The sequence below is a fragment of the Ixodes scapularis genome, unplaced genomic scaffold, assembly GCF_016920785.2.
Source record: "Ixodes scapularis isolate PalLabHiFi unplaced genomic scaffold, ASM1692078v2 PGA_scaffold2__306_contigs__length_199485367, whole genome shotgun sequence".
Taxonomy (NCBI): domain Eukaryota; kingdom Metazoa; phylum Arthropoda; class Arachnida; order Ixodida; family Ixodidae; genus Ixodes; species Ixodes scapularis.
The window spans coordinates 187,878,682-187,895,948 of record NW_024609857.1 but is presented as its reverse complement, the minus strand read 5'-3'; the positions used below and the strand labels follow the sequence as shown (position 1 = coordinate 187,895,948).

The window sequence follows — 17,267 nt, the reverse complement described above, 5'->3', positions numbered from 1 at the left end:
TATTTCCCCCTTGAGTCGTTGCCCAATCCCTGCTGTCACTGTTTACAATAAGAATTAGTTACTTTTATTTTTAAAAACTGGCAATTTGCGTGTTTTAGATACTTAGTCATTTACTTGTGCAAGATTAATTTTAGTATATCCGGAATATAGACATTTGATACGTTATTCTAGTCATACACCTTAGGAGAAGGGGCCGCTCATCATCCTCAGCTAATTAAAATATCTATTCGGCTCTTTCCTAAATCCCCCCGCCCTGCGACAAGAGTAACAGTACAGATGAGTGAAAGGCTGAGCATGGAGTGACACATGAGCACTCCGTGTCTTCACTAAGGGCTCCATGGGGGAACTTAGCTGTTGACTGGCAATATGTGGCTGAATGCCCCAGTTCCATAATTTCAAATATTAACAAAACTTCCCAATAAGACCATTAAAATATTTATGAAACGTTTTTCTTATTTGGTACTATGAACTTGTTTTTGTTAGTATAAAATCACTTCGTCGGGTAGGCACATTTTCGACTATGTTGTGTGTCATGATCTGAAAGAGGTATGCCTTGTCTTGGTTTTTTTTTTCTTCTTCTTTTGTGTCAATATTTTTTGTTGTGAATGAAAAGGACAGTCGATAGATAACTCTATGTTTGTGTATGTCTAATACGTCTCCTTGTGTTCTTTCTGACGCTGTTTTTTATGCTCTGATGATACACCTACTGGCCCAACCCCACTTTTTCAGGCGGCAATCATGTTTCTTTTGTGATAAACTATAATTTCATAACATAAATACATAAAACCCATAGGAAAGTGCAACTCACAAACTTTAGAAGCGGGCTTTGCCATGCCACACTATGAAACGTACTTCATGACTGCCATTCTCAGCGCCTGATTTGTACTGCGATCAACGGAGACGATCTATTTTCCTTTCACACCGCCGCGGCTATTGACCTGACAGTAATTAAAAGGACGGTGCAACAATTATTGTACTTTAAATATATACCATTCATAACTAATATTGGACGTTAATAACTTCAAAAACACACATCCGTTTTTTCCTCCACGCAACGGCAGTCACAGAAAACAAGATTAGAAATAAATACGAAGAGTTTACCTCTCCAACCCGCAAATACCATCTCGAAGACAAGGCCTGTGCATGACATCATCATTAGTAGATCCCCGACCAGCCCCAAGCGGCAAACAGACTGAAGCTTGACGAGAGTACGGGCCACGTGCGGCCGCGACTGCTGAGCGCAAGCGTTGGCGCGAGCTGATAGCGAGCTTCCACAGTTCATTCGGAACGTGCATGCGACACCATCAAGATTGGCGGTCTCAGCAGCCTATTAATGTGAGTTGGTGCTACAACATCAATATTGCCGGTCTTAGCTGCTTATTAATGTGAGCTTGTTCTGAGCATGACTATTAGCGTCAAGATGTTTTAGTGGCGTCCTCCTATCGTGACATCATTACCTTCCGAACAACAAGTTCGATGGCGTTTGTAAGGAGCATGGAGGAAGCTTGAAATCATTGCGAGCTTAAAGCAACACTACCAACACCGTCAAAATTGAGGTTCTTCCATTTCTCTTATTTCCGTCGATGAGAAATCCTTTGCTGACGTCATAGTCTGCGTTCGGCCAAACGCGGAAGGCCGACCAGAGCGACGCTTTCGATCGCGGAGATCGCCAATAGTGAACTACTGGGCGATTAAAGAGGGGTCAGGTTCTTTAAATCGGACGCAAAATTCGGTTTTTTAACCCTCGGCCACTCGATTAGGACTCCCCTTGGGAGCGGCCTGACGTATGCCTCACTTCGCCGGTGATAGCGATAGTTCTACTTTACCCCGCAGCGCCAGCCGCTGCGCTCGTTATCGGTGAGAGATAAAGTTGCTTTCGGGGGAGCATATCGAGGAACTCTATACTTCGTTTCACGTTAGTATGTACTTGTTAGCCGCGCGTGCTAAAAGCGCGAGATAGTTTCTTCTAAGGAAGCCTCGGCGGTTGCATGCGCGCTCGTGCAGCGAGTGCTCCAGTCAAGGCAGAAAAGGCTAGCCGCTCGCGCTAGCACAGCATTCGCGGTTATTCCATGCTAAGGTAAGACGAAATATAGTGAGAGAGGAGCAGTACGCCCGGCCCGGCCCGGCCCGGTGCGGTTATTTAGATTTTTTTTTTACGTGAAGCTGCAAGTCTCAATTGAAACGAGTGCCAGATTGCATGAATGATGTGACAAATCTGTGTAGAATAAAAGCACATGATTCTTTCTGCGAAAAGCTCACTCAGCTGCAGGCTGCGCTTTAAAGCTCCATTCTGCTGGCAGTATGAGCGAATTGTCGTTTTTTTGTTCCCGTAACTGTTGCCCCGTTTCTATTACCACCGCAATATAGGAGTTATAGTTGGATATAGCTAGGCCGTATGATCTCCGGTTTTAACCGATGCTCGAGCACGCGCGAGCTGTGCCATTTATTTATCTGTGAAGGCCAATATAAAATAGGATTCCGCGTGTATAACTTCAGCAATATAAACTTCATTGTTCACAAAAAACAAACCAGGGGAGTCATATAGTTCACAAGCGGAGTACCTTTCGGGAAAGAGGTTTCGGCGAAAGCCTCAATATATTCTCTAGCGGGCTGTTTAGGTCACCAGCCCAGTTTGCCAAAAAAGGTCTGAGGAGTTTTCTGAAGAGTTTTCTGAGGAGTTTTCTGAGAAAGAGCTCGCAGAGCTCTTCGCTGTGGTAGGGGTCTCGGCAGTTAACACACCACATCAGCGGGCAGTCCATAAGGTGTCGAAGCACAGCGCTCGAGAGACCTTGCAAATCCTTCCACAACCACGAATCTCTGCCGACTGTAGAGCCGTCTCGACAAAGGTGCAGACGAGCTTGCACAGCCAGACAGCTTCAGGTCGTGGATAGCTGAGTCCTCCTTGGTGAAGGCTAAACGTGGACTAATATGCTCCGTCATGTGATGCATTTCCCTTAAGTTGCGCTTGCATTCTGGACACGTCACCTGCAAAGTTTAGCGGGTTCTACACATTAGCCTTCCTTGCTTTCACTGAGAAATTCTTATTGCTTTGCTAGGTGGAATGTTTCAGCTAATTACTCTGAAATTACGACAATTTATACAAATAAAAATGGTCACCTTTGTTCGCAAACGAAGGCCAAGTAGCCAGCCATGTAAGTCAGCGGTGCGAACTCAAGTTCGGAAGAGACTTCATTGTACTTCATCAACTGAAGGATTTTCTGTTTCACGAGTGGAGTTGGCACATTTCATCACCGTCTGGCACTCAGAACTAGAACGCGCATTTACATTTCCGGCAGCTTCCAAAATGCCTACACAAACCACACACGCGAGAGCAGAGTGACAATACGATATTTTCGCCGAGCACAGCGGTGCATGGGGGGGGGGGGGGGGGGGGGGAAGCGAGTTTTGCTGCCTTCTACAACTGCGGCAGCGCCTCAGTTTCGGCGAAGCCAATGACGGGCAGATATTTTATCTGGGTAGCGGAGCAAGAGCGAGTTGGGCGCCTTCTCTATACTCCGTTTCACCTTATGTTGTACCGCAGCGAAGGCTCGAAGCGCGAGCTCATAGCGTTGACAGCTGCCCTTACTGCACGAGAGCTTGTGCCGCCGAGATCTGCCTCAGAGCAAGGAGCTCGCGCTTACAGCCTTTCCTGTGGTACACTGGGTGAAACAGAGTATAGCCTTCAGCTCACAAGACCGCTCACCGATGTGCAGCGCCCCCACGGAAAATGGGAGAAGTTCTCCTCTCACGCGCGCTCTTTTGTTTTCGGAAAGACATCGGCAGGCCGTACCAACAGGGGGGATCGATACTACCGTGCTTAACCTATCGCGCTACGACTTTGTACAGCGTTGGCCACAGATGGTGCATTTTTTTGTTGTTGTAAAATTTGCAAAGAGCGAACCTACCTGATAAAAAAAAAGTAAAGAAAGAAAAAGGCTTAGCTCCTATGAAAATTCAGCGGAGAAAGAAGATGCTACCGACGAGTTCGGACGCGTTTTCTTGAGCTCCCGCTATCAGGTCTAGTGCCTAATACCGATGACTTCAAACACCCCACCGACTTTCAGCCCCTCACCCGCCGCGGCCCTGTTCGTGGACGGGAACTTCAGGAGATGGACACGCGCCCAGCAAGCCAGGCAAGTCCTGCCGCCGCCGCGACGGACCTGGGGGGCTATGTTGCGCTTTTTGCACCCCCAGGAGACTAGGGAGAGGGAAGTGACGTCAACAACGCAGGAAATGCAGATTGGATTTTGATTTTGTTTTCTTCTGTCAACATCCAATATGCATTTGCTCTAGTCGTTGACGTCACTTCCCTCTTCCTAGTCTCCTGGGAGTGCAAAAAGCGCAACATAGCACCCCAGCTTCCCACTTCGCTGATCGCTCCCGCAAAACGCACCGCGGAGGAGGAACCTTTTCTTGGTGAATCTTCTACAACTACCAATAACGTAAATTTAGCGGAAATCGCGCTGAAGGCTCTATTTGCGGCGATTCCGAGAGAAGGCCTCATTGACATCTTTAAGAACTTTCTCGAAGGGTCCAGTCCAAGCAAACCCAGCAAGGTCAAGAAGAAAAAAATGAGACAAGACCAACCCGCCGACGGCGAATTTAACGTCGAACTCAACAAGCGTTGCTGTGTCCGAAGCAACAACGCCAGCCCAAGAAAAGCCGAGCACAGCAGCAAGTCGGCGCCAAGACGCCGAGACAACTGCGCTGATGATATTTACAGCTGGCTGTGCGTAAGATGGCGTGGCCGAAACCAAGTGGCAAGGTCCATTGCCCTCAGACAACGAAAAATGGACACCAGCCACCTACAAAAAAAGAAAGCGGGCACGAGTAGACCCCTCACTCCAAGCCCACGGAACGGTACGGCTCCGACAGTGCCTGTTCGAGTACAAGGTTCGCCCTACGAACTCTCAAGTCTCGATAAAGCCTTACCTTCAACCACTCAAAGCGCAATGCACCATGCTGCGCACTACAGCATCGTTCTCGATGCACCTCATTGAGCAAGCCAACACCATTTCGGTCCGTACGGACACCGAGGAGCTGGAAAACACGCTAAGTGAGATTACAGAAATCAAAGTGCAGGGACGCGAAGCACTTCCCCTAAAAGTCTTCCGCACCTTTGGCACTTCATACTCCAAAGGTATCATCTGTAATATCTACCCTAAAGTGCTGGACCCGCGCGACGCAGTCCTCAGCCGCGAACTCGAATCGGAGAAAATCGACATCGTGGCCGCCCGTTGGCTAGGCAAGTCGAATACGGCTGTCATCACGTTCGACGGAGAGAGACTACCGAGTTCGATCTTCTATGGCAAGCGTTACATGAGGGTATTCCCACACAAGCCAAAGGCTGTTATCTGCCGTAACTGCCACAGGCTGGGCCACAAACCTGACATCTGCCCGAATCAGGCGGTGTGCCCGACCCGTGGAGCTTCTCACCCAGCCGATACTGACCCCGCCAAGGGACCAGAATTTACGGACTCTACTCTTTACTGCCAGGGGTGCAAGAAGAAAGGCCACTTGGGTACCGGTCGCCAATGCTCAACGTGGTCGGCAACAAACAAACGGATGCGGGAGGACATCCAGAAATTCAAAAACAAAAACAATACCGACTCCAACAGCCGTTGGAGAACACAGAAAGAGTGAAAAAACTACGAAAATACAGAGCGGCACTTTATGGGCTGACAAGGTGAAGCAGAACATCCAAGCACCCCCACCGGAACCCACTGGAGGGTCGGAAACACAAGACCTCCGCAACATGTGCAGCTACCTCAAAGCTGAACTCGACAGGCTTAAAGCCAGAGTCCAGTCCCAACAAGACGAAATCAAGTAATACAGGGAAACGGCTAACCGGCAGAAGGCACTAACAGCCCAAATTCTCAACGAAAAATGATCAGAGTTCTGCAGTGGAATTGTCAGGGGCTCCGCAAACGGGCAGCGGAACTCCGAGTACGCCTTCTGGATAAGCCTGACGAACGCCCTGACGTACTCTTACTGCAGGAATGAACACCACAGCCGTCAATATTTATGGATACCTGGTATAAACTTCGTGCGACGCGACCTGCGCGCCGCCGCGCGGCCGTTACCGAAGGTAGGCAGTGAGAGTGCAGCTAAACGAAACCACGCCGCGTACATTGGTACGCATTGAAGTCGGAGTGGTGTGGTTGCGCTGGGTTGACAGCATGAACTTCTGCGTCGTTAAGTGCTCACATAGTTATGCGTCGTACCTCGTGGGGACGAATTTTCAGAGTTTTTCACCTCGCCGATGTTTCGTGGGACAGCGACAACGATAACCCCTGCACGACGCGAGAAAGTTGGTCTCCGAGTCATGTCCGCCACTGTGTCGGCACGGCTGACATATTCTACACTGCCACTTTGCGCTCTGCGTTTGTTTTCGTACCAGTTGCGCCTACATATCTTAGCTCGAACTGAAATGCCATTTTACACTCGATGGTATGCAGTGCGAATTTCGTTGAAGGAATGCCCTCCAAAGAAGTTTCGTCCCCATCGTACGTGTCGACGATATTTCCGGACCATTATGGCACGCGGTCTGTACTCCGTGAAGAAAGATTCGGGCGGTACAAAAAGTGACAAGTATGAATCTAAGGAAAACTACAATGAAACTTGGAAACATTGGACAATCGATGTTTGAGTATGGAAGTTTATGTGGTGTGCTTTCCTTTTTGATCAGACTCCTTTTGGTTGTGGAAACGCTTACACCCCGAGTCTTGGAGACAACAATTTTTTTCTCGGCTTTAGAGCCACCTATCGCAAAGTTGTTCGAACTGGAAGTACCGTCCACTGGTCCCTTCCTACCTGTAAAGTGTGCACCTCCCGGCCATGATAAGTGGCACTCTTTCGACAGCCATCGACGGTCAAAAACGGTTCCCATTCAGTTACGCCGCCCAAAAATAATTCCGCCTGGTTAAACTATGCCGCCTCATTTAGATATAATAAGTGTTTTGTCAAGTTACGGTTGTCAAAGTACCTGTGTGCCCAAAATCAGCACCTCGCACAGCCAGGTTACTACACAACGGCTGACCGCAAAAGCCTTTGACGGCCAAACCGTGCATTGGCCGGCAGCTTGGATTTCTCGGCTTTGAAACGACTTTTCGTAACGTTGTTTCAATTGGAGGTGCAGTGCACTAGTCTCTTCCTACTTGTAAAGTATTCATCTCCCACGACAAGTGGTATTCGTTTGACTGCCCTTTCACGGTCAAAACCGTTTCCCATTCAGTTATGCCGCCCAAGCCAAAGTTCCACCTGATTTCCCTATGCCACCTATTTTCGGTATTACAACTGCTGTGTCAAGTTACCGTCATGTCCAAGAAGCTGTGTGTCCAAATCTGCACTTCGCACAGCCGGGTTATAACACAACATTTTGCGTCCGATATTAGATATTCCTGACAGATTTATTTCTTTATTCGTTCGAACCATAACTTTCACACCTGCTGCATTAATAAAACTTGGCCCACTTATTGCACGAACTTAGTCAACATCTCACTCGCCTCAAAATATCATCGTCCCAGCAGTCCTACGTTTACAACGACAAGCGAAACTAATTTCCCACTGAGAGCAATTATGGCGGCGGACGTCTTGCTTTTCGGAAAATTGCTCAAACCCCTTTTTCGACCGCAACTAAAGAAATTACCCCTAAAAACTACTCAAACTCATTACATAATAAGCGGAGAACAGCTAAATGCCCTTCTTAAATCTGCCCTAGCACTCATGCAACGTCACCCTCAACTTATCGGCTCACAAAGCAAAAGCTCCGTCCGTGCGCGCTTCCGCCGCCACAGATTCGCATGCGAAAAGGCTCCGCAGACTGCTGAGCGTGCCTCACTGTCGAACGCCAGCTCCTCCGATAGCGGCGCTACGCGCGTTTTTCAAAGCGCCCCCTATAGTTCCCGCACCGAGGGTATACTCCAGTCCCTTCATTATTAGCAAACATCCTGGAGAAACGAATTCTCCTCCAGGGAAGGCTCTTGTCTACGTGGGGAACGACTGGCCTCAGCACCAAGCCGACCTCACCCCGTACTCCAACGACGGGCAGGAAATTGTGGCGGTGCGGATACAGGTCCAGCAGCACCACATCGTTCAAGTATCCATCTACTACAGACCGCTCAAGTCCGCGACACAGTAAAGAACCAACCTATGGATCTCCCAGATTCACGATTCTTAAGCCCAAAAAACAAAAACTTTAATGGCCACCACCCTATGTGGGGATACAACTATGAATCTCCGGGAGCGCACGACTTAGTGGGCGGAATGCATACCTTCCGCCTAAACCTAGTGAACAAGAAAGGAGTCAGAACATGACTAGGAGGTTCCGGGCAGTCGGATACCTCACCCGACCTCACTTGGACCACGAACCCATACATTCAACACCACAAATGGAAATGCCTACCGGATACGTTGCGTAGCGACCACTTCCCCACTGGCTTCGAATTCTCGCCGTCGAGACGGGTAAAGGACAAGGTTAAAAAACACACAGCCAACATCGTACACTAGGGCAAATTTAGGGAACCCCTTAACAGCGAGGAACTCGAGGACGCTGACCTTGAATCGCGCCTCAAAAACGTCCTGAGGACTGCAACGATCAAAAAGAACATCGATGAAGATACTCCCTACACCCGAACTCCACCTTCTCAAGCTCTGGGCCAAGCGACTGCAAACGGTACAAAAGTACCGTAAAGGGCCCAAAAGCACCGAAGCCAGACGCAGCATAACCAGGGGTACGGTGGAAGCGCATGTCTACGCACAAAAACTCGACGAACACCGCTGGCTCGACTACAGCGCATCGCTTTCCGAGAAAAAGTCGATATCGAAACTGTAGGCCACGAACCGCGCGCGCTACTTGGAAAGAATAAGTGCAAAGGGTCAACACTCACACTTGTGCTTAAGGTTAAGAGACTGAGAAAACCCTCGCCGGAATGGCAGGGGACCTCTTTTTTGCCCAGCCCGACTTGACGAATTGTCCTTCGCCATACCGCCACGGAGTCCTGGCTCCGGATTACGGCATGGACCGACCCTTCACGCGGGGCTAGCTCGAAATCGCTTCTCAACGCAGAAAAACCCACACAGCACCCGGACCCGATAAGATCACCATGACAATGCTGAGAACCCTCCCAGATCTTACCAAACCCGAGCTTCTAGGGTGGATTATTAAAGTCTGGGATGACAGGCAAGCTTCCCAAAAGCTGGAAACACTCCCTCGTCATCCCGATCCCGAAGCTGGGCAAGGACAAAGGTACCCTCACAAACTACAGATCGATCTCCCTTGCCTCTTGCACCTGGAAGATAAAGGAGGGCATGGTACTTTCAAGAATAGAATGGCTTCTCGAATCCAACAAATCTTTTCACTCGGCCCAGAAGGGGTATCGACCCGGCGTCGGCACCCAAGAAAGCCTGGCTTTGATATCGGCCGATATCATTCGCAACATCAACCCTGACCCTGGTCCAAATGCCCACAGAGTACCCACAGAAAATTAGTGTTTTGAAAATCTCTGTGGTTTCAGGCTTGTGGGCATATGGGACATGTGGTTTACTGTCTGAGGTGCTTTTGGTAACCCACACTCTTAGAAAAAAGGGTATCGATAGTCCTTCCTTAGGGGAGGAAGGGTCTTGTAAACTATGTTCCTTTAGAAAGAGAGAAACCTTCGCCCCTGAAGCAGGGGTACAACTAGTTCCTCCGTCGCCTGCATCTCAATATGGCGGCTTTGAATCGAGCAAATCGAGCTCAACAAAGCTTAACAAGGACGCTGCGTCTCTTGTACGGGACGAGAGGAGCAGCAAATAGAAGCGTAACACGAGCTTTCCGCGTTAAACGGAGACAACCGATACCCCGTTACTTCGCGCACTTTACGTCTTACCTTTGGTGTTCCTCGAGTCAGAATTCCTTCGTCAACCCCACATCAGGGAGGAATGGCGAATTGAATCCGCGCAACCAAAAGCCGCTTTCAAAAGAACGATGTCGAAGCCGCCGTTTATCGCGTAGCATGGCGTAACGTGAAAGAAGGTTAAATCGCTTGCCACCAGATGGCAGGTTCAAGCAGAGTAATTGCAAGTAGCTAGGCTAAGTGGCGCTACTGCCCAATTCATGTTCTACAAAAAATTTTTTTATTTCCTCAGGCCACTATTACGCTTCGGGATGTTTGCGAACCTCAACTTTGCAAACACACACGCATACTACAAGCATCAGGTGAACATACGTCGAGCACATACACTGCACATACAGAGATCAATACAACGGTGTTCGGTTTAGTCTCGGTGACTAAACCGAACACCACACCCGGGCTCTCCGTTTACGTCGTTTATACTGGTCGTTTTGAACGTACGGAATTTCTCGGTGACTGAATGAGCAATAAAAAATATTCTCAGCATGTTGATTTTTTTCCAACAATGTCATACCTCTGAGAGTATTTCAAATGGCTCAGGGGATAAATCTCTTATTAAAAACAAACGCTCGATCATGCCGTAATTATTTGAAAGCCAATAAGTTAAGCCACTCCAATGCGGTTCGAAGCCTTGAGTTTGTTTCCCCGCATGGCGTGTCGTAGCCTGTATTTCTATTGTAGTGGTTGTTTTTCTATTAGTGCTGTTCGCGCAAGGCTGTAATTTCCGTCTTGAATTAATCTCTGCAGACCGGATATTCACTCAGCTGGAAGCGATGCTTCACGCGCTGAGAAATCGCTTTTCGATCAACTTGAATACAGTCAAAGCCGCGACTTGCGGCAGGTGTTAAGTGTACGGAGTTACGCCGTGGCGAGCTCGAAAACTTCTAGCGCTCATACCAGCGCGCCACTTGGAGGGCAGTTTCTCCGGAAACCGTAGCATATTTAAAAAAGGAAAATAAAGGGTAACTTTTTTGTCTCGAATTTACCTACTATTTGTTTTTACTGCTAAAATTCCACACTGTAAATATACGTACTTTCCGTCACGATTTTGTACTGCTCAGTCCTTTCCCCAGAGCGTAATCGCTCTCGGAGACGAGACAACCGACAGTCACATTGGCCACTGTACGATAGGAGCTTACTGTTCAGACCAGCGTTCCAACATGACTATCCGCACGTCGATCGACTGCACCTAATCCTTCAAGTGGCATTAAACGTTCCATTGTAAAGAGGGATGTCAACCTGCGACTCTCCTCCCCCTCCGATCCCGGCCCGACCAGCGGCATCAAGGCCCGACAGTTTACGTAATCTCGTCTTGTTACACCACTGATACGCGAACACAAGGTCACATCGGCGATAATTCCAGTCTTCTGTTCACAACCCACAACACTGCCATCACGATGTTGCTGCTATGTTGCTGACACGCACAAATACAAAACCAAGTTGAACGCCGGTTGCACACGGCATCGGAAAACAAAACCGAACTCAGCACGGAAGGCACCCAGGCAGCCGGCAGCAAAACCCGCCTGTCTTGGACGCAGTTCCTGCGATTTCCATAACGTCAAAAACGTCGACACAGTTCCGCGTGGTTTCGCTACTGTAGCATAGAGAAATATAGTACTACATAAAGAGTGGCCACTCAAGCCGTTTCGCGGCCCAGGAGCTAGGGACTCTACCGGCCGTTTTTAGGCGCAAGAGTGCCACTAATTCTGTACATTTGTCAGATATAAAATATTAATAAATAACTTTGTTGTATAGAGTAAACTTCTAAAATTATTGCGAACATGAAAACTTTCAAAAACGACTTCAACGGCGTTGGCTATGGCTGCGGCGGGACGGTTGGCTTCGGAGTCGTGGACTCGACGGAGGGCGGATACTTCGGCTGCTTGGTCTGTGTCTCGTGCCTCGATGTGTGGGTTGAGTAGGTTCGCGGGTTCCGTGGCTTGTTGTCTCGTGCGGGTTTCTAGTCATTCTTCCGTTTCGGTGAAGGTGAGATGTTTTGTTCAACCTGTATTTTGTTTGTTTGTTATTGTGGGGTTTGGAGTGTATTTGTTTGCAAGTGGCGTAGTGCGCCGGTCCATGGTACCGGCTTTTTCTACTTTGAGCTGTTAAGAACTGGCGAGTAGTAAAACGGTGTCAAATTAAAGATATGCGTGATTTCAAACATCTGACTGCCGCCATATGGCTCCATTTGCTTTCTCAAGCTCGTTTAACTGCAAGCCTGCCAAACTTAGGTTTACACGCTTGCGCGCATTCGGCGCTGACTTGCTGAAAGCGCGATATTACCGTGCGGTATGCAAGTAAGGGTTCTAGGTTGTTAAAGTTTGCATATGATTATCTCGAATGTACCGTTGTACTTTCTTGCATCACGACCCCAGAATGCTAAGTAGACCACAGTTTATGATTGAAAGAAGAAATATTTTTCCAAAAAGTTTAGAAGTATAGGTTCCAGTTTTTATAATTTACGATGACAAGTGTTTTAAATTTTTTTGTATAGCTCTCGTCACTGGGATGTTTGGCTATGGCAACTACTGCTGCATAGCCTGGTGTAGAAACAATGGAAGAACGCGAAAGACGCCAGGAACAAAGTTCTTTCGGGTTCCCCGGGACGACAGGTAAGTTAAGATCTCCTTTTGTGTTTGTTCTAACAGCGTACTGAATGCACAGTTCACCTGTGAAAGTGTGGGCCTGAAAACATAATGTTTGAACAAATCTCGTTTTATGACTGCAAAGGGATTTTTATCTGCTCGTAATGAATGCAACTGGAAACTTTCCACTTCGCCCTAAGGACTGTGTAGTGAATAGTCGTAGAGAGTGATCTTAACAAAAGTTTGGTTGCCAAGTAGCGAATTACACAAAAAATTATACTTTTTGTAGGACTCGATTAAGATTGTGCAAAAGGCTCGATTATTTCTTTTATATATGTGTTGGACCATCATAATTTATACAAAAGCTGTAAAGCACTAACTTGCGAGAAAAACACTGTTTTCTGGCATAGGAAAAATTTACTTGGGCCAGTTCGTCAACACCGACTTAGTACTCAGTATTCCACCTGTCTCTCGTGGTAGCTACAGTGATTGGGTTACTACTTTTGTGTTTGCAGCTTTGCGGAACTCTTGAGCTATCGGAAATATGATGTATGTGCGCGTTTATACGACTGGAATGCTTTCAGGCAATATTATTTCACTTATCAGCTCCAAGTGGCGCCAAAATACATAGATCACCATGGCCAGGCAGCAATATGTTTGACCGAGGCGCCCATTTTACAATAGTGAACAACAATACATTTTGCAGGTCGAAGGCCTGGATCCAGTATGCGAACAGGGACGACCTTCTGGGTAAACAAGCGACTGAGCTGTTCATGAAGTATCGCATCTGTAGTGATCACTTCTTAGCACGAGACTTCATGAGTCCTGCAAAAACGAGGCTGACAAGAACTGCAGTGCCTTCTGTTCGCCTCGAGGCTCGACGGGAAACTGGCACAGTTCAAGGTAATGCTTTGTTTACCTCTCCAAGCACGTGAAGTGTATTAATAGGGGTGCATTTTGTTTGTGGAAATAGTGCTTTCATTGCTTCAAAACGTACCACCAGTTTTTAGGCGCATAAATATGTGTCTAATCGACAAACTTTTCTAGGCCATAAGGAGGCGACCACTTCTGGCAGCACACCCTCAACCGGCTGGCCCTTGGCTTCTTCAATGGTTGCCCATGGTAAGAGAGACCTTCATTTGGAAACAACAAGTATCTAATCGACAAACTATTGCAGACCACATGGAGGCGACCGGTCCTGGCAGCACGCCCTCCACCAGCAGCCCCTTGGCTTCTTCAGTGGGTGCCCATGGTAAGAGAGACCTTCATTTGGAAACAACAAGTATCTAATCGACAAACTATTGCAGACCACATGGAGGCGACCGGTCCTGGCAGCACGCCCTCCACCAGCAGCCCCTTGGCTTCTTCAGTGGGTGCCCATGGTAAGAGAGACCTTCATTTGGAAACAACAAGTATCTAATCGACAAACTATTGCAGACCACATCGAGGCGACCACTCCTGGCAGTACACCCTCCACCAGCTGCCCCTTGGCTTCTTTAGTGGGTGCCCATGGTAAGAGTTAGCTTCTTTTGGAAACAACAAGTATACACTCCGCGCGACGCGACCGGCGCGCCGCCGCGCGGCCGTTACCGAAGGTAGCAGTGAGAGCCCCAGCGAAACGAAACCACGCCGCGTAGATTGGTACGCGTTGAAGTCGGAGCGGTGCGGTTGCGCTGGGTTGACAGCATGAACTGCTGCGTCGTTAAGTGCTCCAATAGCTATGCGTCGTATCTCGTGGGGACGAAGTTTCACAGTTTTTCATTTCGCCGATGTTTTGTGGGACAGCGACAACGATGGACCCGTGCCGTACGACGCAAGATATTTGGTCTCCCGATCATGTCTGCCACTGTGTCGGCACGGCTGACATTTTCTACAATGCCGCTTTGCGGTCTGCGTTTGTTTTCGTACCAGTAACGCCTACATATCCCAGCTCGAACTGAAATGCCATCCCACACTCGCGGGTATGCAGTGCGAATTTCGTTGAAGGAATGCCCTCCAAGGAAGTTTCGTCCCCATCGTACGTGTGGATGATATTTCCCGACCAGTGTGGCACGCAGTCTGTACTTCATGAAGAAAGATTCGGACGGTACAAAAAGTGACAAATATTAATCTAAGGAAACCTACAATGAAACTTGGAATCAATGGACAATCGATGTTTCTGTATGGACGTTTATGTGGTGTGCTTTCTTTTTTGATCAGCCTCTTTTTGTATGTGGAAACGCTGGCACCCCGAGTCTTGTAGACAACATTTTTGTAGGGTAGAGATTGCTTAGACATGACAGCTCTAGCAAGAAGACAAAAAAAGTCTGGCAGACACGACGCTCCGAACACAGCTTGAAGCCCAATGTCAAAATTAAAAGGAGAATGATAAATCAAATGTCTCCCAACAAAAAAAAAAAAGAGGCAATATGATTTTTAAGAAAATCGTCAGCCACTTTCGCGTTGCATCGGAGCACCACCGAAGCTAACTAGGTTATGCCTCAAAATAAACAAAACAGCAAAGCATGCGCACAAAAAAAACATGCACGCAAACATGTGGACTGCGCCAGATCGGTAGTCTAAAATACCAACCACATGTGGGCGATCGTACGGGTGTAGCATTATAGCCTCACGTGCAGAGTCCCTGTGCGAGCTTCAACCAGCATTGTTCCATGTTGAGGGTCTACAAATGACGGCATGATCACGCTACACACGCTCGCGTGCACACTTGCTGTCTCTTAATTAAAAGCAGAATGCTCCGCCGTCACGGTGAGGACCCGGCCATATGATCTGGGGATTCGCGTCATGGGCTTCTGATCAAGCTGGCCTTTTAAAGGCGGGGCTAAAGGGTGGGGTGACAGTCGTGGGGCATTTGACACGGGCTTTTGACATCGGCTGCTTCTGTGCACCACCAGATCGTACACAGGGCATGAACTTTCTGTAAAGCGGTATCCCTTGTGGAACTTGGCAGTTCACTGTGATAAGCGTTTGTAGGATTTTTTGCTAGATAAAATACCTATACCGGGCAAGTAGGTACCGAAAACAGAGGGGAAAATTTGCGAGGCATTCAAAATCAGTGTAAAGAAGGATGACGGTTGCATCAGTGCGTCGTCACTCGTTTCATCAAATCAGAAATTCAGATTCGTTTGGGGTGAGGTTTAGTAATGTGTGTATATATGTTCGTGTTTTCCAAAAAAAATTCAGTAGCCAGTAGCGCTCCGAGTGTGCACTCGTACTTCTTTGTGCTGTTTTTTTTTTTTTTTTTTAGCGCTTTGAATCTGACGTTATTTCCGGCTAAATTCTAAATCAAAAACAACGTTATCCTCTGCTATCACTGCCTTGGTCACCGTGCCACGTTGGAGGCATTCAGCGTGTTATTGTGGCAGCAGTAGCGCCGTAAAGTCATAGAGCCGTCCTTGTATAACCACGTTTCAGAATATGTTCTTGTCCTGTCAATCGCAACGGGGTTCTTCACTGGACACGAAATGGAGTCGATAAACCCGTAGTTAGAGTACGACGCTTTTTTCTCGAGGTCATAGAGTCAACATAATAATCTGGAACGAAAGGTCCCATGCATTTGGCCGCGACGTAACAACGAGGCAATGACGCGGACATCGGCAGCCCCAATTGGCGGCCCCGATGAGCCCATATCGAGACATTTCTGATCGCAGTTTTCGGTCCCCAGAAACAAACATACGGTATTCATATCAAGATTGGTAATGAAATAAAAGAAATTCTTCATGCACCTTTTGCTCATGTGTAGTCATAAAATGATGTATTTTTATCCGGGTCTCTGGAAAAAAGTGCCGAGGTTTCGTACGGGTCATCGAAAAGCTTTTGTCCGGCAGAACTCTTGTTCGAGATTCATGGATTCATCAGTGACGATGTTTACATTGCCCGCACAGATTATAGTCACGTGACCTTGTGACTATTATATGGAGCGCTATTTCCACTGTAATTACGTGGTGGCTCCAATCTGTTTATGGTTACAGACGACCGACCGGCGGACCGTTACGGGCGCGTAAAGTGCGCAGAGCTCGCCCATAAATGCTATCGCAAAGCAAGCTATGTGGTGAAACGACACAATTCTCGTTTTGATAAAACCGTCGATGGGACAGCGCAGTGTCGACGAGACGATTTTGTCGATGAAGCATCCTCCAACAAACTGATTGCCATAGCGGATCAAACACGTCGATAAAACCCATTTTCCGGATTGCTAGTTGGAGGGGTTATTAATCATATGATTTGCGTAATACCGAGGCAAAAGAGAGCGGGTCCACTACTGAAGGAATGCCCCCACTGAACAAGAGCTCACGCGTTGAAAGCATCCGCCACAGTAAATATATTCAAACCAACATGTCTGAAAAAAAAAAAAAAAAGTAGATTGGAGAGTGTTTAGCGTTTTACAGAGATAGCTCTTCGAATCTCTAGAACCCGTGAACGGTTCTACTTGCCTTCACTACAAAAACAGATCTCAGCTTAATATTTGAATGATGAACTGTCGTAAAGTACCAACCTATGAGAGACTAATCGAAAATTATTCATTCAGTTATTAGCGCACTCTTCCCGCGGATGTTTATTTGTACTATTTATTTATAAAATGCCTACAGTATGCAGAGGGCACTATTTTAGGGATTAATTTCGTACATAAACTATCAAATTGTCACAGATAGAGAAACACAGCGAACGACTACATAAAAGTCCAGTTGTCAAATTGAAAAAAAAAAAAGCAGGAATAATAAAAATGAACACGATGGATCAAGAGCACAGCACTCAAATATCACGCCAATGTGGCACTATACAGGCATCA

At 47.6% G+C, this 17,267-nt stretch overlaps 1 protein-coding gene across 1 annotated transcript; it reads left to right on the top strand.

The window, feature by feature from the left end:
• Nucleotides 1–12,401: 12,401 nt before the first annotated feature.
• Nucleotides 12,402–14,001, top strand: LOC120850280. Its single transcript, XM_040222738.1, has 4 exons — nucleotides 12,402–12,505; nucleotides 13,185–13,381; nucleotides 13,526–13,600; nucleotides 13,916–14,001. Exons 1-4 carry the CDS (start codon nucleotides 12,402–12,404, stop codon nucleotides 13,999–14,001), a joined length of 462 nt encoding a protein of 153 aa, XP_040078672.1.
• Nucleotides 14,002–17,267: the final 3,266 nt, after the last annotated feature.